The 24,735-nt window shown below is 43.2% G+C and overlaps 1 protein-coding gene and 1 non-coding gene across 5 annotated transcripts in view; both read right to left on the bottom strand.

Annotated features, from left to right (window-relative positions):
- Positions 1-13,749, bottom strand: part of tmem144b (transmembrane protein 144b) — a 62,301-nt gene extending 48,552 nt beyond the window's left edge. For 3 of the 4 annotated variants that reach the window (XM_059964933.1, XM_059964937.1, XM_059964936.1), the window contains exons 1-3: positions 13,694-13,749; positions 13,039-13,142; positions 6,948-7,085 (exon numbers count right to left, since the gene is read on the bottom strand). In XM_059964933.1, coding sequence (XP_059820916.1) covers positions 6,948-7,044 — 97 coding nt within the window. In that variant the 5' untranslated portion in view covers positions 7,045-7,085; positions 13,039-13,142; positions 13,694-13,749. The remainder of the gene's footprint in view (positions 1-6,947; positions 7,086-13,038; positions 13,143-13,693) is intronic. The other variant, XM_059964935.1, reaches the window with a different exon arrangement.
- Positions 13,750-14,558: 809 nt separating this feature from the next.
- Positions 14,559-14,629, bottom strand: trnag-gcc (transfer RNA glycine (anticodon GCC)). Its single transcript has one exon. It is a non-coding gene; the product is annotated as a tRNA-Gly (tRNA).
- Between the last annotated feature and the right edge of the window lie 10,106 nt (positions 14,630-24,735).

The following is a 24,735-nucleotide window of genomic DNA, read 5'->3' as shown; positions in this document are numbered from 1 at the left end:
CAACCTTCCTCACTATCCACAACCCCATCAATGTCAGAATCATTGACCAACTTAGTAATCAGCCCAACAATATTTTTGTTCAAATCACTGATACGTATCAAAAACAACAGAGGTCCCTGTATTAGGCATTGAACAACAACTCTATTCACGAACCTCCAGTCAGAATACGACCCCTCCACTACTAGCCTTAGTCTTCTACAGCCAAGATCGCTTGGAATTCAATATATTGATTGAAGTCCCATTGATCCCTCATGCCTTAAGTACTGAGGGAGTACTGATGACAAATAAGATACTGAAAGCTTTAGATGGATATGCACATTTCTATTACAATAATTCATACAGCACAGACATACAGCCTATTATGTGTTCATTTGTTACATTGCTCTATGTAGATCCAAAAAATGCAAATTATTTTAAACCACAAGACCATAAGACATAGGAGCAGAATGAGGCCGTTTGGCTCATTGAGCACGCTCCACCATTCCATCATGGCTGATTTATTATTCCTCCAAATCCATTCTCCTGCCTTTTCCCATAACCTTTGACGCCCTGACTAATCAAGAACCCATCAATCTCTGCTTTAAATATACCCAATGACTTGGCCTCCACAGCCATCCATGGGAATGAATTCCACAGACTTGCCACCCTCTGGCTAAAGAAATTTCTCCTCAACTCTGTTCTAAAGGGACATCCTTGCATTCTGAGACTCTCCTACTATTGAAAACATCCTCTCAATATCTACTTTACCTACGCTTTTCAATATTCGATAGGTTTCAATGAAAACCCATGCATTCTTCTAAACTCCAGCAGTACTCAATATTCCAAATGAGGTTCTACTGTAGGAAATTTGACAGCCAATGATATGTGCTAACAAAAGCTAAGACCTACTGGAGATAAGTTAGCTTTGAACTATACTAGGAACATGGCTCTATCTTCTACCTCTGTTTCCTTTACTATATCAGCTATAATTCATATTGACAGCAGTCTTAACCACAGTCAGTCAGTATTCAGAGCCCTTGTAAAGAATCACAAGTCCTTTAAGTGAAAGATAGCATAGCACACTTCACAGCGGCTTCTCCGGGTCCAACCAAAGGAGTAATTGTTCGTCCTTTGTGTCATTTTTACGATGACATGGACACTGCTGAATATTAAGAACATCCATTGGCAAGTTGCCTGACAGCGACGGGACTGTGTGCTGTGATATCGCCTGGACTTGTGTACCATCATTGGGCAGAGGCGGTGCCTGACCCAACAAATTGTGCAGATGATTGTCTTGGGCATTTTTATTGCGATCACAAGACCCTGTTGGACAGATGTCTGTCGATGTTGTGGCTCAGGCTTATTGTTTTTTTTAGGCTTATTGGGATGGTTTGGGGGACAGTGCGGGGAGTTAGGGGTTGGGTTGGGGTTCAGGATCAAGGATGAAAGTGAATGAAAGAGCCAGGAGCGGGGGCTTGTGTTTGGAGTGCAGAGAAGAATGCTCCTTGGTCAAAGGTCAGCGTTCTGCAAAGGGCACCGATTCCCAGGTTGCCAAGGGGGTCTGTACGGGTGGGAGTCACGAGGGCTGACCAGACCACTGGGATCGGAGGTCCATGTGAGTCTGGAAGACAAAGCCTGAGGCGCTCTGTGGTCAAAGATCAGCAATCCAGGAGGCACAAGAGTCAAACCTGTTACTGGTAGGTCCAGGGATTGAGGCCCAGAGTTCAATCCCATGATTGGCAAGTCCTCGGGTCGGTGAAGTCTGGAGGGCAAAGTCAAATGTCGAAGTCCAGAGCTTAGTGCATCCAGGGGTAGAGAGCATGCCTAGGCCAGAGAATGGAGGTGGGATGCCTGATCTCTGCAAATCTGGGCCAAAGACTGGAGTCTGGAGACCCAGTATCTGCAGGTGTGAGAGTCAGGGGCCAAGTTCTAAGGGCCCAAATGCAGCCAGACCTAGGTTGAGGGCCTGTGTGAGCGAGTGGGGTGGAGCTGTGGGAAAAGGGCTCGTTTTGTCCTGCTGTTGTTGCTGTTTGTGTGTTGTGTAGTCCTATTGTGTTGAACACTGTGGGCATGAAATGGTGGCGCTGGAATGCGTGGTGATACTTGCGGGCTGCCCCCAGCACACCCTTGGGTGTGTTGATTGTTATTGCAAACGACACATTTTACTGTATGTTTCAATCTACCTGTGGTAAATCTGAATCTGAAAAATAATCAGATCTCTAATATATAATTTTATAATTAATAAACTCTGTACTCCCAATAAAACAAAACACCCAGCTTATTCTGCATTTTTAGATAATTCTGTTATAAGAGCAGAGATAATGCATGCAGGGATTAATTTCTCTTCTGCAGGAGCAGAGAAATGTTCTCCCCAACTCGCACTTCTTCCGCGTGAGCAGAATTCTGCTCATAGATGTGACACTAAAAGAGAGTAGTGAATTTGTGGAATGCTCTGCCCAATGAAGCAGTGGAGGCTATCTCAGTAGATATATTTAAGACAAGGTTGGATAGATTTTTGCATAGTAGGTGAAAAGGCAGGTAGGTGGAGATGAGTCCATGGCCAGATCAGCCATGATCTTATTGAATGGCAGAGCAGGCTTGATGGGCCAGATGGCCGACTCCTGCTCCTGGTTCTTATGTAAGATTAAAAGCAGCAGTAAAGGCAGCCACTGTGACTTGGGGTCAGCCTTAGTTCTGAAGGTTGATACAGCAGTGGTGCTTTTCAAGTATCAGGTCCTTGTCCCATTGTCTGTTCAATACCCCAAGAGATCATCTAGCTTGCAGTTCAAGGTACTAATGCTCTCCACTTCACAGGATCACTGATTCACCTCCCACCACAATCTCTCAGGCAGGTGTTCTCAGCCAACCCAGACTGTCCCTTCAGTCAGCCTTGGACAGCTACTCGTGAGTCATCGATAATGTCTGCTGTACGCCAATTTAGTATGAGTGCACATCCAACAACCATGCTGCAGCCACATGGGGTACTGAGACAACACCCAGGGTAGCTGGAGATTATCAATGGGATGTGCAACCTTGGACACAAAAGTAATGACTGAGTGAACCCCGTCATTGATACTGCAAATCCACTGCCTCATATACACCCACTTTGATACAGAACACTAATCGACAAATTGAGTACAACAAATTTATTTGGTTTCAACTCATGCAGCTAGTCTGGAACAAGCCTCATAAATAAAACTTTGAGGGAACCATTTGAGAAGTCTGGCGTCACCCCAGCATGACGTTTTAAAACCTGCTTTATGAATAGTTCCCTATCTTCCATTTAATATTGTGTATGTTTATTACTGCAGTTGTTTTAGTTAATTGTTATTTAAATATTATTTGTTTCAAGATTTTAATTGTTTATTTCAATTTTGATAATTTTAAATGTGTCTGAATTTAGGAGACATTTAAGAATTATTAAAATGTTGCCTCACAGCCTTTCACAGCAAACAAAGCTGGGTGTGCGCCTCCACAGGTTGGCTAAGTTTTCGACACAGTCTTGATTCAGGGCTTGCAAGTGTGCTAGCAATCCTGAAGCCATTCAGACCACAACACCAAAAACCAAATGTTCTCATCAATGAGGTAAGACGCAAGACCATAAGACATAGGAGCAAAATTAGGCCAATTGGCCCATCTGGTCTGCTCTATCATTCCATCATGGCTGACTTTTTATGATCTTAACCCCATTTTCCTGCCTCACTCCATTATTTTTGATGTCCTTACTAATTAAGAACCTGTCACTCTCAAGTTTAAATATAGGCAAAGACTCGGCCTCCACAGCTGTGAAGAGATTCCAGAGGTTCACCACCCTCTGGCTAAAGAAAGTCCTCCTCATCACTATTCTAAAGGGATGTCCTTATATTCTGAGGAGGTCCCCTCTGGTCCTAGACTCCGTACTATAGGAAACATCATCTCCAAGAACACTCTATCTAGCTTTTCAATATGCAATAGGTTTAAATGAGATCACCCCTCATTCTGGGGTGTATGGGGTGTCTAGGGAGGGGTAGCACCTCTGGTGGAGAGGTCTGCTGTGCCCTTTTTCAGGGCAGCTCATCCACCTTTGGTCCCCACCTGGCGCTCAGTTCTCACCTGTGGCTCCAAGTAGCTGTAGCACGCGCAATGGCCACATTCCGGTAAACCGTCTCAGCAGACGGGCCAAACCAGGTGAGGGTAGCCGATGGGTCTTTGACCCTCAGTGAGGTAGGGGATCTGCCTGTCCCAGTGTGTGAAGTCTGGCTCTGGCAGATTGAGTGGAGGAGACCGATTAATGGTCCAACGGTCAAGAAGGCAGGCCAGCGGGTGTTGTGGAGCACTAAGAGCACGACGAGACAGTTAGACGTCCTGGTCATCCACTGCAGCAAGAGAGGTCTCCAGCTGTACCCGTTGTCCATGCCACTGCATCAGGGTCTCTTGTGCCGAGAGAGAGGGATTGTCCCTGTGAAATGGCTGTTCCATTGAAAACTCCATCACGCACAGGTTTCTGATGTGCGATTCATCCCAGTCCAAACTCAACTCGCAGATGAACTGCAAACTGCATGTCTTCGAATCCGAAGGACAACCAAATTAAAATTAAACCCCTCATTCTTCTAAACTCTAGTGAGTACATGCTCAGCACTGTAAAATGCTTCTCATAAGTTCTAACTTGGAAAACCCTCCATCTCCAGACAAGAGCCGACTGACCACAGGTGGCGATTTCCAGTGGGGGGGGGGAGGGGGAGGGTGTAATAGATCAGCATTACAATGCCTTTTAAACAACAGCTACTTGGCTCATTATCCTTGTGTTAACTAATTGGAAGTGCGACTCTGTTAGTTCCTGTTTACTTTTCTTTCCCCATGGACCAGGGGATCCCAACCTTTTTAATGCCATAGAACCCTACCATTAGCCAAGGAGCCCGTGAAGCCCAGGTTGGGAACCCCTGCCATTGCCCAAGCTTTTGCTCTCATTTTCAATACAGGATCTTGTCAGTTTAGATGTTGGTCAGTCCACAATTTACTCGCTGAACAACGTTGGAAACTTTAGCTTTTGCATGATCCCACACTAGCTGTTACCATCTTCCACCTGGATGGATAAAACTCAACATTATTCCAATGGACTCTGGAAGACGTGGCTCAGCACGAGGAAGGAGATGGCTGCTAGGCTGGAGACAGAATATCGCTGAAGTTGCATTCCACCAACTGGGGGCTAGAATGTGGACCCAATCTGCTGAGTGGCTCAAAACTTGGTGGGTGAGAGACTCCCAGCCCACTTTTATCCTATCAATAGATGCTTATTTCTATGTACAATTAACTCATTTCTATGGATCTGATGCAACAGTGTCCAGCATATACCTAAAAACATTAAAGGATTTAAAAATATTTGTTATTGTTAAAAAAAATCAAAAATGCAATTCATTAGACATCTGATAGAATGCTATAGCAGTACAATTTCTATATGAAAATACAAGGTTTCATTTCAAGCTTTCTACAATCAAAGGTATTACTTCGTACTTCCGTAAGATGGTAGCACATATATACGTAATGGCCTCTTGGAGGCCAACCAAAGGTGTTCTCTTCTTTGTTAAGTATGTTTCTATACATAGTAAGGCTATTCTTGACTCCAATAACAACATGTACGGCAAGTCCACCGCATCAGCGAGCTGCTCATTGTTTGGAGTAGCCGGCTGGGATGTCGTAAGAGCTGGTGGTTCAGAGAAGCCAAGTCGGCCCATTGGGCTGAGAGAGTTATGTCAGGCCACCGGGCCAGAGGCGACAAGGTGGGCCATTCTGGTCGAATGACTCAAGCCGGGTTGTCGGGCCTGGGGATTTGAGCTGGACTGTCAGGCCACAGGAGGAGACAGATTGGGTTCAGAAGAGCTGACCTGGGTGGAGATTATGCTACTGCCTGCTACTTGAGAGACACTGGTGCTGGTGTCTTTGACTTGCAGTGAAACTCTGAGTGACTGTCTTGGACGTGTCTTTTGCGATCACAAGACCCTGTCTGACATTGATCACCGCAGGCCTGCTTCCCTTGTCTGGTGGGGAGGCAGCAGTGTTGCCTTGGCTGTCTTTGGGTTTGCGTTGTAGCGTGGCATCTGGGTTCGGCCTCTACCTTTGGTGCTGCCCTCCAGTGTTGGATCAGTGGAATTACAGGCTGGATTGCCGGGAACTATCAAGTTGCAGGACTTGCTGCTCAGGCTCTTGGACTAAAAATGTGTTTTCTTATGTGACTACGTTCTTTGTTCCTTGTTATTTTGAATGTGCGTGTATTTTTTGCACCTTGGCCCCAGAGAAAAGCTGTCTCATTTGGCTGTATTTGTGCATGGTTTGAATGACAATTAAACTTGATGTGATTCTTCCCTGCTGGCAGGAAGCACCATTTGCAAAATAAGATTAGGAATGCCTGAACCCTTTCCAATCTGCAAATCCAGCAGAGTAACTGCTTATAGTCACAATTTGGTCATTTACTCTTACCTTACCGGGAACTGTAGAGGTGAGTTGGTAGAAGCTATTTATAGAAACAAGCAGACCGAACACTTGCACTATTACAGAAAACTAAAATATCATCATTTATGATCATCTGTAGCGTATCATCTGTACACTCAGTCAGCTTTCTACAAGAGCCTGTACCGGGGAGAGTTGAAAAATTAACTCAAGCTGCTTCATTTGTTTCATATCAGGTAGAAGATGAAACCTGCAGCCAGTCCGTTGAGCGGCATAGTAAAAGGAGTGAGATTGAAATTGAAGGGCCTACACTAAGTGGGTCAGTATCACATAAGAAGGGGGACCTGCGCTAGTTCCCAGCCTGCACTGAGCGGTTCAGTCAGTCCTGGCCCGTACCGAACAGCTCAGTCAGATCCAGTCGGTTCCAGGTGGAAGATGAAACTGGAATAAGTCAGCTCCGAATGTCCTGTTATCACAAGTTTTGTAGTATAATTATTTAACAGCGATGAAGCCAATGTATCAGTTATGTACAATCTTCTACTCACCAGAATTGATATCATCATTTTCTTGATAGCTGATGGCTGGGGCTATGAAAATTATGCTAATGCTGTACACAACGGCCCAAAGTGCCCGGGTGCTCATTTGATTGGATTTGTGTAACAGGACACAGAAAATACCTGAAACTGAGGGAAACTTTTTTTAAAAATTAGTGTTTGTAAATACTTTTACAGTTAACAAAGCACCACCTACATTACTTGGGAAACAGTAACTTGGCAATGTAATTCCAAACCTTGTTATGAAGCTGAATTTTCATAGGCTTAAGTGTGTTTAGATGGCAAAACATTGATACGTTTGATTAACAGAGAAAAACTTAGTCGTTGCAATCTTCTTGGGCAGACCCTCAAGAGTCAAGGAGAACTTGCTTCCACTCAATTCAGAATCAGAATCAGGTTTATTATCACTGGCATGTGACATGAAAGTTGTTAACTTAATAGTAGCAATTCAATACATTATCTAGCAGAGAAAAAAAATAAAAATAACAATAAACAAGTTAATCAATTACGTATATTGAATAGATTAAAAACATGCAAAAACAGAAATACTATATATCAAAAAAATGTGAGGTAGTGTCCAAAGATTCAATGTCCATTTAGGAATCAGATAGCAGAGAGGAAGAAGCTGTTCCTGAATCGCTGAGTGTGTGCCTTCAGGCTTCTGTACCTCCCACCTGATAGTAACAATGAGAAAAGGACATGCCCTAGGTCAGGCATGGGCAAACTACGGCCCGCGGGCCATATGCGGCCCGTTAAGCTTTTTAATCCGGCCCACAGAACTTGATGAAATTATATTAATAAACCTTGTTAACGTTTTTTCCCCGCAATTCTGGCGTTTTCCCAATAGATGACGCACTCTATATATGTTGACCTTTGTTGAGGTGCAGCGTATTACTCCACATTTGCGCTTTACTCTTTGTTCGGCTCGACCTATTTGTGTGAACAGGAGTTCAGCGTCATAAACAACAAAGCCAGCCACAGATCCAAGTTAACTGACCAACACCTCAGATCCATCCTGAGAATTGCCACAACAAAACTAAATCCAGACTTTGATGCGCTGGCTAAAAAGGGAGACCAACAACACCGTTCCCACTGAAATTAAAAATAAGTTTCTTCGTTGTGTTATGTAAAAAATGCATTTGAAAATATTTTTTTCAATAAGCCTTACATGTTACATGTCATTTCTGTTAAGTGAATTTAAATCGTCTTATAAAGTCTCTCCTTTTAAATGGACTGTGAGCATATCGAACTTTTGGCAATACCACTTTAAAGAACTGTTTTTGCAATATCGCTTTAAGAACTGTTTGGGCAGCCGCACAGCAGCTGTTTCCGGTTACGTTAGTGTTTGTTTACTTTTGGGGGGTTTGTTTTCTGTGTTTAATAAACGTGTTGTTTGTTATAAAAAAAACCCTTGCCGAACTCATATATTTATTGTTGCCTGAATACGTAACAGTATGTAGACAGACCAACTAGCGAAGAGGCCATATTAGATCTGGTAGTAGACAATGAAGCAGGGTAGGTGCCAGTCCTCTCAGTAAGAGCACATGACAGAGACAGCAACCACCACCTCCCCATCTTTACTATAACCCTGGGAGGGACAGGAGCAGATATTATGAGAAATTATTTAATTGGGATGGGGGAAATAATGATGCTATTAGATAGGAATTGGGGAGCATAAACTGGCAACAGATGTACTTGGGAAAATGCACAACAGAAATGCAGAGGTTGTTTCGGGAGCACTTGTTGGGAGTTTTTGGATAGGTCTGTCAGATTGAGGCAGGGAAAGAAGAAATCATAGCTGACAAGAGATGTGGAACATCTAGTTAAGAGGAAGAAAAAAGCTTACTTAAGGTTCAATAAGCAAGGTTTATACAGGCCGAGAAAGAGCTACAAGGTAGCCAGGAAGAAACTGAAGAATGGACTTAGGGCAGTTAGAAGGGGCCATGTGAAGGCCTTGGCGAGTAGGATTGAAGAAAACCCCAAGGCTTTCTACACATATGGATGGCCAAAAGTAGGGGAGGTCCTTAATGAATACTTTGCTTCAATATTTTCCTGTGAGAGGGACCTTGACATTTGTGAGGACAGGGTAAAACAGGCTGATATCCTGGAACATGTCAACGTTAAGAAAGAGGACTTGCAGGAACATTTGATAAGTATTAAAATAGATAAGTCGCTGAGGCTAGACGGGATACAACAAGAAGCGAGGAAAGAGCTGGCTGAACCTTTGGCAATGATCTTTGTATCCTCACTGGTCACAGTAGGACCAGACTGGAGGGTGGCATATGTTATTCTTTGTTCAAGAAAGGGAGTAGGGCTAATTATAGACCACTGAACCCTACATCAGTGATGGGCAAATTATTGGAGGTGATTCTTAGAGACAGGATTTATGAACATTTGGAGAAGTACAGTCTGATTACGGGTAGTTAGCATGGCTTTGTGGTGGGCAGTTCATGCTTTACGAGCCTGATCGAATTCTTTGAGGATGTGACAATGCACATTGATGAAGGTACAGCAGTGGATGTGGTGGATATGGATTTTGGTAAGGCATGGACTCAGAAAGTCATGAGGCATGAGATTTAGGAGAAACTTGGCTGTGTATATACAAAATTGGCTTGTCCATCGAAGACAGGGTGGTTTAGATTAAGCCTATTCTACCTGTAAGTTGTTGACCAGTGACATTCCATAGGGATCTGTTCTGGGACCCCTGCACTACATGATTTTGCTTTAAATAACTTGGATGAAGAAGCGGAATGGTGGGTTTGTAAGTTTACAGATGGTGTGAGGGTTGATGAGCTGTGGATAACGTAGAAGACTGTCGTAGGTTACTATGTGACATCAACAGGATGCAGCACCGGGCTGAGAAGTGGCAGATGGAGCTCACCAAGTGCGGTGATTTACTTTGGAAGGTCAAATTTTAATGCTAATAGCCAGATTCTTAGCGGTGTGGAGGTACGGAGGGATCTTGGATCTAGGTCCACAGATGCCACAAAGCTGTCACGCATGTGGTGTGTTGGCCTTAACTGGTCCAGGGATTGAGTTCAAGAGCCATGACATAATGCGTAGCTCTACAAAACCCTGGTTAGACCACACTTGGAATATTGTGTTCAGTTCTGGTCGGCTCATCAAAATGTGGAAGCTTTAGAGAGGATACAGAGATTTACAAGGATGCTGCCTGGACTGGAGGGCAGGTCTAATAAAGAAAGAAAGGTTGAGCGAGTTAGGGCATTTCTCCCTGGAGCAAAGGAAAATGAGGGGTGACTTGATAGTAGTGTACAAGATGATAACAGGCATGAACCGACTTTTTCCCAGGGCAGAAATAGCTAATATATGGGGACTTGGTGGAAAGAATAGGGGTAGATTCAAGTTCTTCACACAGGGAGTGGTGGGTGTGCAGAATGCCTCATTGAGCTGGTGGCAGAGACATTAGGGCCATTTAAGAAACTCTTAGATAGGCACATGGATAGCAAAATGAAGGATTATGTAGGAGGGAAGGGTTACATTGATCTCAGAGTAAGTTATTATGTTGACATGTCATAATCAGCCGTAGGGCCTGTAATGTTCTGTTGTAATATCTTTTCCCTCAAATGGCCAAAGGCTGAGTCAGGCACTGCTGAATGTCACCACACTTTTAAAAAAAGTTACTCTGAAAGTGTATAAAATGGTCTTAGGGAGGGCCTTTTGTTTTCTTTATTGCTCTTGTCTGAGGGTTTTGAGATCTGTAGTGCTGTGCGGCAAGGGCCAGCTAGCAGGAAGCTTTTGTTCTGCAGAGATTTCAAGGCCTCAAGGCAGAGAGAGGCTTATTACAGGAGACCCAATAAACTCTACATAGACTCTTCAGTGGGGTCAGGACAATTTGATTCAAGGACCCAACTCATAGCTATGGCCACTTCCACGCTAGGCCAGATAATTTTGAAACTACTGGTTTTGTGTAAAAATGTTAAGTGTCCACTCTGTGCATTAAAAAATCCCTGTCCACATTAAAAAAGGATATTTGGGCAAATCTCCTCCTACTGCGCATGTGCAGGACACATCTACCAAAAACAAGAGACATGCTTGGTGTTGAATCTCACCGTGAAAGTGCATGTTTGTGTAGTTACAGACTAGAAAAACTTAAAAGCCGGCAGCTGTTGGCTCTCGCGCAGGAGGACTTAAAAGTAAAAAAAATACTGGAGTGTACGGGGGCAACCAACAAAGAGTTCATGGACAGCATGACCCGGCTGACGATTAACATTGAAAAACTGACTAACTCTGTTGCATTAATAAAGCACCTTGTTAAATGTATAAAACATGTCTGCATCAGTATTATCCTGTATTTCCATACAATGTTACATTATGTTGTTACACATCTATTGTCAGGGAAGTACTTGCATAAATAGGTAAACCACCTTCATACGAGCAAGGACAGAAAACAGGGCAAAGTGAGTATAATACTTATTTATTCAGTAAGTTATGGGTCAAAGTATTTGGTGAGTACATTTCTAACTCTTCTGGCTTCAGTCTCGTTGCCGTTTGTTCTGAAATTGTTAGGTTGCGTTCAAGAAAACAATGAAATGGTGCGCTGCCGCCACAATCTGTTCCAGCACGTCATGACAGCATTTTTAGATTTCTCCGGTTACCCCGTCCACACTGCTCCAACCAATCCATCGTTTTCAAAATTACACACCCTGGAGAGTGTTTCTGAAATTTTCCGGTTTTGGGGGATGAAAACGCTGTTTTAGGGTGGACGAAGGGTAAAAAATGAAGAGAAAAAGCTTTGGTTATGGATTTATCCAGTGTAGTGTGGACGTAGCCTATGATCCAAGGTCAGTGAGGTAATCAGCACTTTTGGAAGAAGCACTTCAAAAGGCCTGTCCTTGATGCCAAAATTATTGAGTCCATCTTACAGCAGCAGAGAGCAAGAATCTATCCTGATGTTGGGTGCTGTCTGTGTGGAGTTTGCACTTCTCACTGTGAACATGGAGGTTTCTTCTGGGTGACACCAAGTTACTGCACGTTCCAAATTCACATTGGCTATTAGGTAATAAATTGTCCCAAGAGGCAGAATCTGGGAATGGATGGTGGGTAAGTTCTTGAGAACACGAGAGAGAATTTTTGAAAATTGAGTTGGTAAAATTGGGTAGCTGATAGTTGTGGGTACTCTCTCTGACATTATTAAAGCAGCATTGCTGTGCCAAAGAGGGTGAAAATTCCTTGTCAACTGAAAACAAATTCAAGCCTCTGAAATGGGCTGTGCCCCCACAGAAGTTCCAAAACTTCATAAATTCAGACACTCGGCTTCCTCGACTGGAAGAAGTGTATCAGATCAAAGAACCAGCAAGATTCATATCATAAACATGACAAAATCTTCAGACGCTGGGAATACAAAGCAACCAAAACACACACACACACAAAATGCTGGAGGAACTCAGCAGGTCAGGCAGCATCCATGGGAATGCATAAACAGCAATGCTTCGGGACTGAGAAGGAAGGGGGAAGGCGCCAGAATAAGGGTTGGGGTGGGTAAGGAGGCTTGCCAAGTGGGTGGGAAAGGTGAAGGGCTGGAGGAATCTGATAGGAGAGGAGGGTGGACCATGGGAGAAGGGGACCCAGGGGGAAGTTATCGGAGGGTGAGCAGTGAAGAATGGAGGGGGAGGGGAGAAAAAGTTTCCAGAAATCAACGTTCATGCCATCAGGTTGGAGGCTACCCGGTCGGAATATAAGGTGTTGCTCCTCCACCCTGAGGGTGCCTTCACCTTGGTACAAGAGGCCAAGGACTGCCAGGTCGTAACGAGAATGGTAATAGGAATTAAAATATTTGGCCACCGAGTTGTTCCGCTTTTGACGGATGGAACGGAGATTCCTACAAGCCGTGATTCTATTTTCTTAACTTGCCGCCGGATAGCAAGACAGAGACATCTCAGAGAATAGAGAGGAAGGCGAGATTAGCAAAGGGCAGGTGTTACTCAGTCAGTTTGCAACCTCAGTTCGAAGGCAGAACTGCCTACATAAAGACGGATTTATCCGGTTAACGGGTAGTAAACACGACCAGGCTCCCCTCCCACCGACACCCCGAGCCATATCCCCTTTCTCCCGGGACACTCACCGTCTGTCAGCCAGTCAAACACGGGTCGTTCATGTGACTCAAGGCTCAGCTGTTCCCGTGGCGAATGCGCGATGGCCCTGCCCCCTCCTCTCGATGTCTAGCATCTGATTGTTTAAAACATTGTTTAAGAGTTTCTCCATCTCAGTGAGGATGCGCCACAGCTAATTAGCTCTTGCATTGATCGTTGTAAATAATTATTAAATACGAATAATGAAAACAATCACGCCTTCCAGTCGGGGAACTGAACCCCGTTCGCCCGCCTAGTAAGGCAGGGACATTAACCCGTGACATCAGGGCCCACAAATAGTTAATTTAAAGTTTGATTATGTATGTGGATAACGTATTTTTAATCGACAATTTGCTGCGGGGAGGAAAGATGAATATTCCCAGCTTTTACCATGTTTACTTCAGCTTATTTTCTCTTTAACCAATTCTGGAAACAGACACTCAGTTCTTCGAACCATCACATTAAGAGTTTGTAAGGGAGGCAGAGAAAGAACAATTCAAACGCGCCCGCTTTTCCCAGAGCGGCCTCCGCTGCAACAAGGATTTAAAATCCACCCCACATTCCCATTCTGACGCGTCGGCCCATGGTCTGCTCTACTGCCCCGGTCTGGCCAGCCTCCAACTTCGGGCAATGCCTCACCCCTCTTACCTCTTCTCTTCAACTGCCTATCGCCCTCATTTGGTGCTCCGCCTCCTTCCCTTCCCCATGGACAACTGTCCTATCAGAGTCATCCTTCTTCAGCTTTTATCTTTTCCACCTATCACCACCATGCTTTTCATTTCGCCTCCCTGCCTCCTCACCCCCTCATTTGGCTTCCCCTATCACCGGCCAGCCTGTACTTCTACCTGTTCCCCCCTCCTTTTTCACCTTCCTTTCCAGTCCGGATGAAAGTTTATCATACAAAGTTTGTTAGGGCATCATTATCAAATTTAATATGTATTTTAACTGATTCTGATAAGTGCGTATTTGACTTTCTGAAAAGCATTAAACTTTGTGATATTATTTGAGTTATTGTGGGGGGTGGTCCTGGAGGAACGCAACAGACTTACTGAGTTCCTGCAGCATCTTGTGAGTGTTGCTCCGGATTTCCAGCATTTGCAGACTTCCTCATGTTTAGTGCACACTACAGTATAGAACTTTCAGTCTCTTTGATTTGCTTCACACTGCAAATCAGTAGGTGGCGGTAAATGCACTTTATTATGGTGCATTAAACTTCGTAAGTCCTGATCTCGATTCTCAGCTCGAATCTTGAGCCTGGTCCTCTCTGGAGATGCTACCTGAACTGCTGAGTTCCTGCAAATCTGAATTTCCAGCACCTACAGAATCTCCAGTGTCAAAGATGTTCTCAAAGTCGCCTTGAAAAGTACAATAGCCTTCTTTGCTGGATGGTCGGGCTGAAGCAGAAAGAGTTAGCCTCTGTAGAATCTGTAGAAACAGGAACACTTGTTAAACAGTTGCATAAAAACAAAGTTATCTCTCTTTTGTTGTACACGGTTGTGGAAAAAGTAACGGTTGCATTGGCCGGGAATCGAACCCGGGCCTCCCGCGTGGCAGGCGAGAATTCTACCACTGAACCACCAATGCACACATTTCTAGCCTCTTCAGAACAGTTTGAACAGTGGTTCGCTGGTAGAATTGAAGTACTACCTCTGGACCACCGATAGTCACACCTCTGTGTTGCTTGGATTTCCAGCATTTGCGGATATTCCCTTGTTTGTCACAGTTTAGGTTGCTCCCTATTACAGACCAGCGAAGGCGATTGACTAAGTGTTCCCCCCACTCTAGGTCGGGTCACACCACACCCGAAGATTGGATATCTTTAAATCGTTTTGTAATCTCTTAATGTGATGGTTCGAAGAATCGAGTGTCTGTTTTGAGATTTTGGCATCCGACACGTGAATGGCGTTAAAAAGAATGGAATCCGATATAAAAATGGTAAATGCTGGGAATACTCATCTCTTTCCTCTTTTCCCCGTCCCTATCCAGAAATTAACAATAAAATATACACCATCAATATAAATCAGTGAATCATACTTTTTGTCAGCCTTCATGCTCGTGGATAGTGTCCTTGGCTTACTAGGCGGGCGACGGGATTCAATTCCCGACGGGTTATCGTGATTTTGTTCATAACTCCGTATTTAATAAATATTATATCAATGTAGATGACAAAGTTAAATAGCTGTAGTAGATTCTTACTGATCTAGATGGAGCAATATAAAAAAAAAACAACCAGACTCTAGGCGCTATACTTGTGGGCGGTGGAGGTGTGGGGTTCGGGAGAAACGGTTTATTACGGAGCGGCTAAGCAATATTTTTGGAGACTGAAGAATTTTCCCAAATATTTTGAAAAACATTGGCACGTTGCATATGTAATACATCGGACTGTGCGAGAGGGGTAAACTTATTCACATCACCTGCGAATAGTAATAAACTATTCAGTATTCAAGATTGTTGATTGTCATTCATCAGCACCCAGGTGTAAGCAAGAAAGAAACGATCGTTACTCCAGATCCGATGCGGCGCAACTTGGCCTTTTCTCCTTGGAGCGACGGAGGATGGGAGGTGACCTCACAAGATGATGAGAGGCATTGATCATGTGGATAGTCAGAGTCTTTTCCCCAGGGCTGACACGAGAGGGCACAGTTTTAAGGTGCTTGGAAGTAGGTACAGAGGAGATGCCAGGGGTAGGTTTTTTACGCAGAGTGGTAAGTGCGTGGAATGGGCTGCCAGCGACCGTAGTGGAGGCGGATCCGATAGGGTCTTTTCAGAGACTTCTGGTAGGTACATGAAGCTTAGAAAAATAGAGGGCTATGGATAACCCTAAGTAATTTCTTTTTTTTTGTAATTTACTTTTTTATTGAAGTTCATCAAACAAACATTTCCATAAGATGTATTTCAGACATTGTACATATATATCATAAAATCATATATATCACACACACATGTTCGGCACACCATTGTGGGCCGAAGGGCCTGTATTCTGCTGTAGGTTTTCTTTGATTCTATAACATAAATGTAAATAACACAATAAGTATAACTACATAAGATTAGCTTAAATAAACCGTTTGTACAGGAGTATCTCTACATAAGATGACTGACAAGAAATAATGAAGTAGTGGTGGTCAGGTGGGTTCATGGGTTACGGTGTTGATCAGCCTGACAGGTTGGGGGAAGTAACTGTTCCTGAATCTAGTTCATGTGCTGAGTACTGTGCAGGGCTTTGCCTGTGAGGGACTGGGCAGTTATCCACCACTTTTTCCTTCCTGGGCATTGGTGTTTCCGTACCCGGTTGTAAAACGAACCATCAGGATTCTCTCTGCTGTGCATCTATAGATGTTGGTCAATGTTTCACATGACATGCCGAATCTACACAAACTTGTAAGAAAGTGGAGGTGCTGTTACACCTGCTCTGTAATAGCATTTACAAGCTGGTCCAAGGACAGATCCTCAGGTATGGCAATGCCAAGGAATTTGAAGATACCAACCCTGTGATGGCATTGGCTTTGCTGACTGTGAAGTTCTAAACTCAAACAAAGATCTTAAGCTTTGTCTAATATAAGTAGCTCCAGGTACCCTCACTAAAGGAGTTTATACTGTAGCTTCTCAATCTTCAGAGACTAGTCCACTTCCCTGTTTATCCCACACTGCGTGTTTAGTTACCAATACCCACTATTTGAGTGGTGGGACCTCTCTCCCCACCAAACAGAAGGTACTTCCGCTAACAAAATAGTTTAAACACAGTCATTTATTTTCACTGTTACACATTTAAATCCAAACGACATTCTTAAAACACATTTAAAACTCAGAGGACTTCTATCTTATAAAAACATTCCAATCACAAACCATTTCTAAAACATAAAGAATTTCCAAAATACAGACACAATTCCTATAAGCTAAAATGACGTACCCACGAGGAACATGCGCACCAGTCGTCCATCGCAGGAATTGAAGGTTGAGGGATAGGTTCACCCCATTTTTCTGTCATTTTTCTTTATGTTCCTGGACCATTCCCAGTAAGATGGACTGCTCTTGACATTTATACTGCTTCTTTGCCACTTGGGTGACTTCATACATATGATATTTTTTCCCAGTTACCTCCTAAAAACTTCTGGAGACAGATCCTAGGTGCTCACAATTAATGCCGTGAAGTGGACTCCCTAAGCACACAATCCTCCAACTATTAACAGATCAACTATTGATATGTTAAGTGATAATATCAATGTAGTCTGTAAGCTTCCTTAAACTAAACAATTTAGGCAGAGTAGTCTGTTTTGAAACAAGCCCAATTAACACAACCCCTTGTCATACAATGCACCTTTGAGCAATAAGGCCAGGTGTTGCAGGCAGCAAGTCTGTGATATTGACAGTGCTTATTTGCAAAGTGCCTTTTTAACTTCAAACTGAATATTGCTTGCCATTTACGTTAAGAACTGAAGACTGTCTCCTGTTTATGACAAGCTAAACAAAGAATATTGGTTGGAAGATTAATTTACTCAAAAAAAACTTTGATCTTTAGAAGCTTCCAGCTGCAATGTTTAGAAAGTTGAGCTTAGTAAAAAACGAAAAGACCCCCAGGCCCAAAGACATCCCTCTCTCGGTAATTGAAGAATTCAAATCCCACTTCTCCTTTCGATCATTTTCGGAATCAAACTCCTGCCAAGACCACTCTTGGGAGCAGACTACAACTCCACCAGCCATTCCAGTAAGTTATCAGTGCGAGAAGAACTCTCCAGGAACTGATGCTCAATGAACTTATTGAGTGTTTTTCAATCTGGGGTTTCCATCTGATCTTGTTAGAGTATTCACTTCCTTAATCTCAGAAGCAGACATTCTCAAATTTTTCCATAAAGATACAACAATGATGCATCAATATCCATACTAGTCCACTTTTAAGATTTTCTTCCTCACAAACAGTTCTTGCCATTTCTTTGATGCAGATTTGGATCACTGTCTTTGTTTATTGGGTCAGCTAGTAATGCCTTTCACTGAGCTGAAGATAGTTCACTTCTATCACAGGGTGATCACATTGCTTTCAATACAATGCACAATATTATTCCGGTTCTCTGAAAATGAGACTTATATACAAGCTACTGACTGCACCTTCTTTTGCCCAAGTATTAGCAATCTCACATTTTAGTGATAGAAAATTATATTAATCAGTTACATGATTTCACAATATAATAATATACATAGAAAGTGAAACATTTATCAAAGCAACCTGTAGTCAGGCAAGGAAGAGTACAGTTCTCCAGTTGAAGATTCTGTCTGTACTCTTAATTCTGCAAGCCCCAAACAAAATGTCAGAACACAGGGATTGGTTATGTCCCTCCAGTGGGAGTGAATACCCTGTGGTGTGCTGCAGCTTGGCATTCTGATAATAACCACGGCATCTGAATAAGTTTCCTCCCATTTTCATGACCCTTGACTCCAGGTCTTCCTCTTTGACATTAAGGATTGAACACAACTGAGAAGAATTGACATCTTCCCAATGTTTGTGTTTTGTCAGAAAACTTTAACTGAGCAAAAGCTACCCAGTCTATTCTGTCAGGCCATGTGATTTTATCAACCAAATATACAAACTGTTTTGTAATATTAAGTTACACACAAATAGTAGAATTGGTGGATCTAGAGGTCTTCCATGTTGCACTGCAGCAGTACCACATACACAACATATCTGCCCAAATAATCCTCCAGCATTTTGTGGGTGTTGCTAAAACATATACTGAATAGTTCTACCCTGTGACAATATAACACTTTATAGAGCTTGAAGGCCTTAGGATTATATCGCCATTTCCAAAGAAATTGCAATAGAATAGGTAAAAAGATTACCAGGAGCATATCATCCCTCAGGGCTAGCCATCTTTCTCCTCCTGTTAAGTTTCTTACCATTGTATAACATAACACACAAGACATAGTAAGACAGATTGGTTTGAATATCAAAGTCAAAAGTGTAAACCATGTTAGTATAATGCCATCATTAGCAGTAAACAACATAGTTACAAAGTCCATGATATAAAATCTTAAGAACCATTTTATATAAGAAGTTACAAACACAAGAGATTCTGCAGGTGCTGAAAATCCAAAGAAACACAGAAAAAGCTGGAGGAACTCAGCAGTTCAAGCAGCATCCATGACTGTCGATGTTTCCGGTCGAGACCCTTCCCATGTTAGAAAGTATATATATATAATGTCCAAATATGTGAGTGAAAAGATGTCTGTCAACTCATCTTTCCATAGTATTATGATATTATAACTGTCTAACTCTTGTAGTATGTTCATAGACTTTTTTTTAACCATAAAAAGAAAGTGCAATGATTTTTTTTTCACAATGTTCCAGTCTAATTGTTTTAATGTCATTTTGCATGTGTGGGATTTTCAATGACATTACGTTGTCTATACTTTGAGCTGTAGAGGGATCCACGCCAGGTTTACCTTCAATATCTGGGCTGGAATCTTTGTTTTGTTTGTGCAATTAATCAATTCCACCAGTGATTCTTTGCCCTCCCAGGTATCCATGTTCATTTCATTGGCACAGTGGTCTGAGTGAGTGTTTCAGTGTACAGGAACAAAGTATTAGTTCACATATGGGAGGAAGCGCCAGGAAAGATAGTGATCACATAGGCATAGGAAGCTTGAAACGTTCTTTCCCTGCGCCACTCAGTTACCTGCTCATCAACTGGAATAACCAGATGAATCAGGTCATCCAGACTACCCTGCTCATCCCAGACTGCAATCTCGTGCTGAACCCCAGTCCACACTGGAAGGCAGTGATGAAAGATCTCTCATTCCAACCTGTCTCTACTGCAAGCGTACGGGATTTGACTGCATAGGCTCTCACCATCCTCTGCCTTGAAGCAAGTCCAGGAGTCAGTGCAAAGCCTCCTGACCCTGTACTAGGTCAAAAGCCCTCCTTATCTCTGCCAAGAAATGTCGGGGTATCCTTGCTCCCATAAAGCATTGTACAGGCTGAATGGAGGTCCATCTAGAAATTGACCATGTACACCAGTTTTCGTGCATCATTACTGAAACGACCAGGCTGAGTTTGAATTGTCAGCTTTTATTGGGTAATAAAATTTCTACAACCATGGGGTTCACCAGAATATCTGCCTGGTGGTGGAATACTCATTTCTTGTACAGATGCAGGAGTCTGTGGTTTGTATGTGGCGACTGTTCTGGTCTGGGCGTTGGAGTGGGAGCGTTAGTAACAGAGGTAATTGCAGCAGCAGAAAAGGAGGACATGCGAGATGTCGGGAGAGGGACTGACGTGGCTGGAAGCTGCTGAAGTACATTGGCGAGAATGTTAATGACTGTTAGCTGACACTGACTGTCCACAGTAAGCTTGTGGACAGCGGCTGTGTGAGTGGAAATCAAAGACATCTGACCGATTGTCTGTGATGAGCTGCTGAACAGTTACTGCGAGGGTTGATACCTGGTTCTCTAGGATATTGGGCTTGTTGTCATGAGATTATCTGCCTCATTGCATCCGTAACTTCACTGAGAACAAATTCCATTGCTTGTAGCTTGTCCTCTACTGGACCAATGACGGTCAGGGCCAAGGTCAACTTCTCTCTCTTTCTGGGTCCATCTTTGTGTGGTCGAGGCTTGCTGTCGCTATGTTCGGATATGGCCCATGTGCAGGGTGAGAGACACTGAAGCAGATCGATAGTTCACAGACTTTAATGTGAACAGGATTTTAAGGGAAAAGAAAACAATAAACTTTAGGCCAAACAGGGATGTTAACTAAAATTCTTAAAGGGAAAACTAGATGTCAACACCTTGATTGAAAGGAGTAACTAAATATAAAATGAATACTGCCAGTCTCCAGTGTCAGTTGACTTGATAGTCCAATTTCTCAGGCAAGGCCAAATGCAAACTGGCAACATTATGTTGCTGTGCTTTGCTCAAGTTTTGACAAGCGCTACAAGGAAAAGGGAGCTAAATACCACAATAATGACATGGCAATTAGCTGACACGTGCATATTCACGAGCGCAATTGCTGAATCTGCCGCGTAGCCCGCGTAGAGGGGTACGTAGACACTGCAGCCAGGTTGGTGGTTGTAACAAATGACCTGTGTTGTTCAACTGGCTGGAGTGTTCACCAATATCTTTAAATTCTCACTTTGGTAGACTGCTGCTTCAAGCTGGCTTCATTTGTTTAAAAAGAACATGGTAACCTGCCTATCATCCAGTAGAACTTACATCCACTGTGGTGAAGTGCTTTGAGAGGTTGGTGATGAAGCAAATCAGCTCCTTCTTGAGAAGCAACTTGGATCCACCTCAATTTACCTACCGGAACAACAGATGTCATCTCATTGGCTCTTCACTCAACCCTGGAACATATGGACAGTGAAGGTGGATACATCAGGATGCTCTATATCGATTACAACTCAGCAGTCAATACCATCACCCCCTCAAAAATAATCAGTAAACTTCAAGACCTAGACCTCAATACCTCCTTGTGCAACTGGCTCCTCGATTTTCCTACTTGCAGACTGCAGTCAATTCAGATTGGTCGCAACATCTCCTCTACGATCGCCATCAGCACAGTTCTGTGTTTAGCCCCTAGCTCTACTTGCTTTATACTTCTGACTGTGAGGCTAAGCACAACTCCAATCTCATAATTAAATTTGCTGACAGCACCACTGTCATTGGCCAAGTCAAGGGTGGTGAAGAATTAGCAAATAGGAGGGAGACGGGAAATCTGGCTGAGTGGTGCAACAACAACCACCTCTCTCTCACTCAATGTCAGCAAGACCAAGGAGCTGATTATTAACTTCAGGAGGAGGAAACTAGAGGTCCATGAGCTAGATTTCATCAGGAGATCAGAGGTAGAGAGCTTCAGCAACTTCAAATTCCTCACTGTTATCATTTCAGAGGATCTGTCCTGGGTCCAGGACATGTAAGCGCCATTACGAAGAAAGCACAGAAGTCTTTCTACTTTCTGAAGATTTCGCATGTCACCTAAATGTCAATAAATTTCCTTTGATGTATGCAGGAGTGTATATTGACTGGTTGCATCACTGCCTGGTATGAATACACTAAGACCCTTGAATGGAAAAGCCTACAAAAATGAGTGCATACAGCCAGTCCATCACAGGTAAAGCTCTTAATACCATTGAGCACATCTACACAGATAACTTGGGGATAACTTCACTCAACCTCACTTGTCCCATCACTGAAATATTCCTACAGCCTATGGACTAACTTTCAAGGACTCTTCAGCTCATGTTTTTGATATTTACTGCTTGTTTATTTATTTATTATTTATTTTTTTCCTTTTTGTATTTGCACAGTGTGGTGAATTACATATACCTGTCTGGACACGCCCCTCTTCTGACTGCTCCTGTGGCTCCTCCCACAGACCCCTGTGTAAAGGCAGTTGGAGGCACTTCTCCTCCCTCCGTCTCCAGGATGTTGTGTGGTGGTCTCTTGCTACTAATCGTGGTTTCTTGCAGCTAATAAAAGCCTATCATTCGCGTTCCATCTCCGAGAGTTATTGATGGTGCATCACACAGTTTGCTGTCTGTTGCACATCGATCATTTGTGTGCTGTTGGGTGCAGTCTTTCACTGACTGTAATCTGTTTCTTGTACTGACTGTGAATGCCCATAAGAAAATGAATTTCAGGGTTGTATATGGTTCCATATATGTTACTTGGAAATACATTTTACTTGGAACTTTGAAATATTCTACAAATTGCCTCTCTTAGGATCCAGCACCAATGCTGATTTTCCCAATCTACCTGCATATTGAAATCCCCCATGACTATTGTAATATTATTCAAACTTCATAAGTTAGAAGTACATATACTATATACAACCATGAGGTTTCTCTCCTTACAGGCAACCACAATAGAAAGCATTTAAAAAAGACTGTCAAACAGCCCCTGAGCGGAGGGGGGGGGGGGGAAGGGAAAACCAAATCATACACACAATAAAAGTAAGCAAATAACATTCAGAACTGAGGTCCACAAAAGTGAGCCCACAGCCACGAAGCCAGTCACAGACAATCCAGGCCTATTAGTTGCAGGCCACAGCCTCAGCTCAGTGCAGAGATGAGTAATCCTCGTGAGCAGCAAGCTCAACATCAGCCCGTCACTCCTCTGGATCTGTCACCCTGACCTTTCCAATCTGGTCTGGTGTTTAATTGGCTGAACAGCTGGCTGTTCCTCGCTCTCGGAGCTGGGCCCTGCTGTTTCAATATGCTCTTGGACCTGGGACCTGGCTCATACTCAACCTTTCCAATCTGGCCTGATGCTTAAATCAGACAAACATCGGCTTGTTCCTCGCTCTCAAGCCCAGGCCCCACTGCCTTGACTTGGTTCCGCTGCATCAAATTGCTTCCAAGTGCACTCCAGCAACGGCTATACCCTGGCTCATCCCTCACTCTCAGGCTCGGGCCCCACCACTTCGATTCAGCACGTCTACACCACACCTCAACTGTCTGGCACCTTTGAGACTTCAGTTCACCACGCAAAAATGCCAGGTCAAACGGGTGCTTCAATAGCTCAGCTCCAAAAGGGAAGTTACAGGCTATTGATTGCAATGATAATTTTTGAGAAAAAGTGAGATTAGTAGTTTGTGTTTGATGCTAGGAAGTCGTTGCTTTGCTTCTCAAGCACCAACTCAAACATTTGCTTTCTAATGTGCCTTTTCTATCTCCCATTGTATCTTATTTCCCACATCCTGGCTACTGTTTGGAAGGCGGTATATAACTCCTACTTTTTACTCTTGCAGATTCTTAACTCTACCTAGAAGGCAGAATCTTCTAATCCTACGTCCCCTCTTTCTGGGATTTGCCTTCATTTTTTTTAAACAAAAGAGCCACTCCAGCTGCTCTGCCCACCTGCCTGACCTCTCAATACAATGTGTATCCTTGGATGTTAAACTCCCAACTATGATCTTCTTTCAGCAATGACCCAATGATACCCAAAACGACATACCTGCCAATCTTAACTGTGCTATAAGATCATCTATATATATATATCATCTGTATATTGCATGTATTCAAGTATCACACCTTCAGCCCTGTATTCATCACCCTTTTTGATTTTGCCCCCATATTATGTTACAACTTATCCCACTGACTGCAATTTTGCCCTATCATCTGCTTGTCCTTCCTCAGTCTCACTGCACACTGCATCTACTTGTATACAATTGCCTCATCCTCAGCTCTATCACTCCAGTTCCTTTCGCCCTTTCCAAATGAGTTTAAACCCACTTAACAGCTCTCACAAACGTGCCCATTTTCAGATATAACCCGTTCTTTTTCTACAGGTCATACCTTCCCTAGAAGAGATCCCATTGATTCAGAATTCTGAAACTCTGCCCCCTCCACCAGTTCCTCAGCCACTCATTCATCTGTTCTATCATCCTATTCCTGACCCTGACTAGCACATGGTACTGGGAGTTACTAGCTTCCATGTCTTGCCTACTTGTTCCTTGCTCATTAGTTATTTTACGTTATGATGTAGAAGCAGTCACACAATCATGCTGAAGGAGGGAGCAAAGAATAAATCAATCTGGGTGATTTTACAAAGAGAAAAGAGATAACCATTTAAAAAGTAGATGCCTACTATCTAAGGAAAGTAGAATATTATGGAAAGATTAATAAATATTTTAAAGAATTGGGAAATAGGTTCAAGTTCAAGGTTGTGTCATGGGCATATATACCCAATGTCCACACACCATG

This window comes from Hypanus sabinus, chromosome 3 (assembly GCF_030144855.1).
Source record: "Hypanus sabinus isolate sHypSab1 chromosome 3, sHypSab1.hap1, whole genome shotgun sequence".
NCBI classification, from domain to species: domain Eukaryota; kingdom Metazoa; phylum Chordata; class Chondrichthyes; order Myliobatiformes; family Dasyatidae; genus Hypanus; species Hypanus sabinus.
This window is presented reverse-complemented; position numbering and strand designations above follow the sequence as displayed.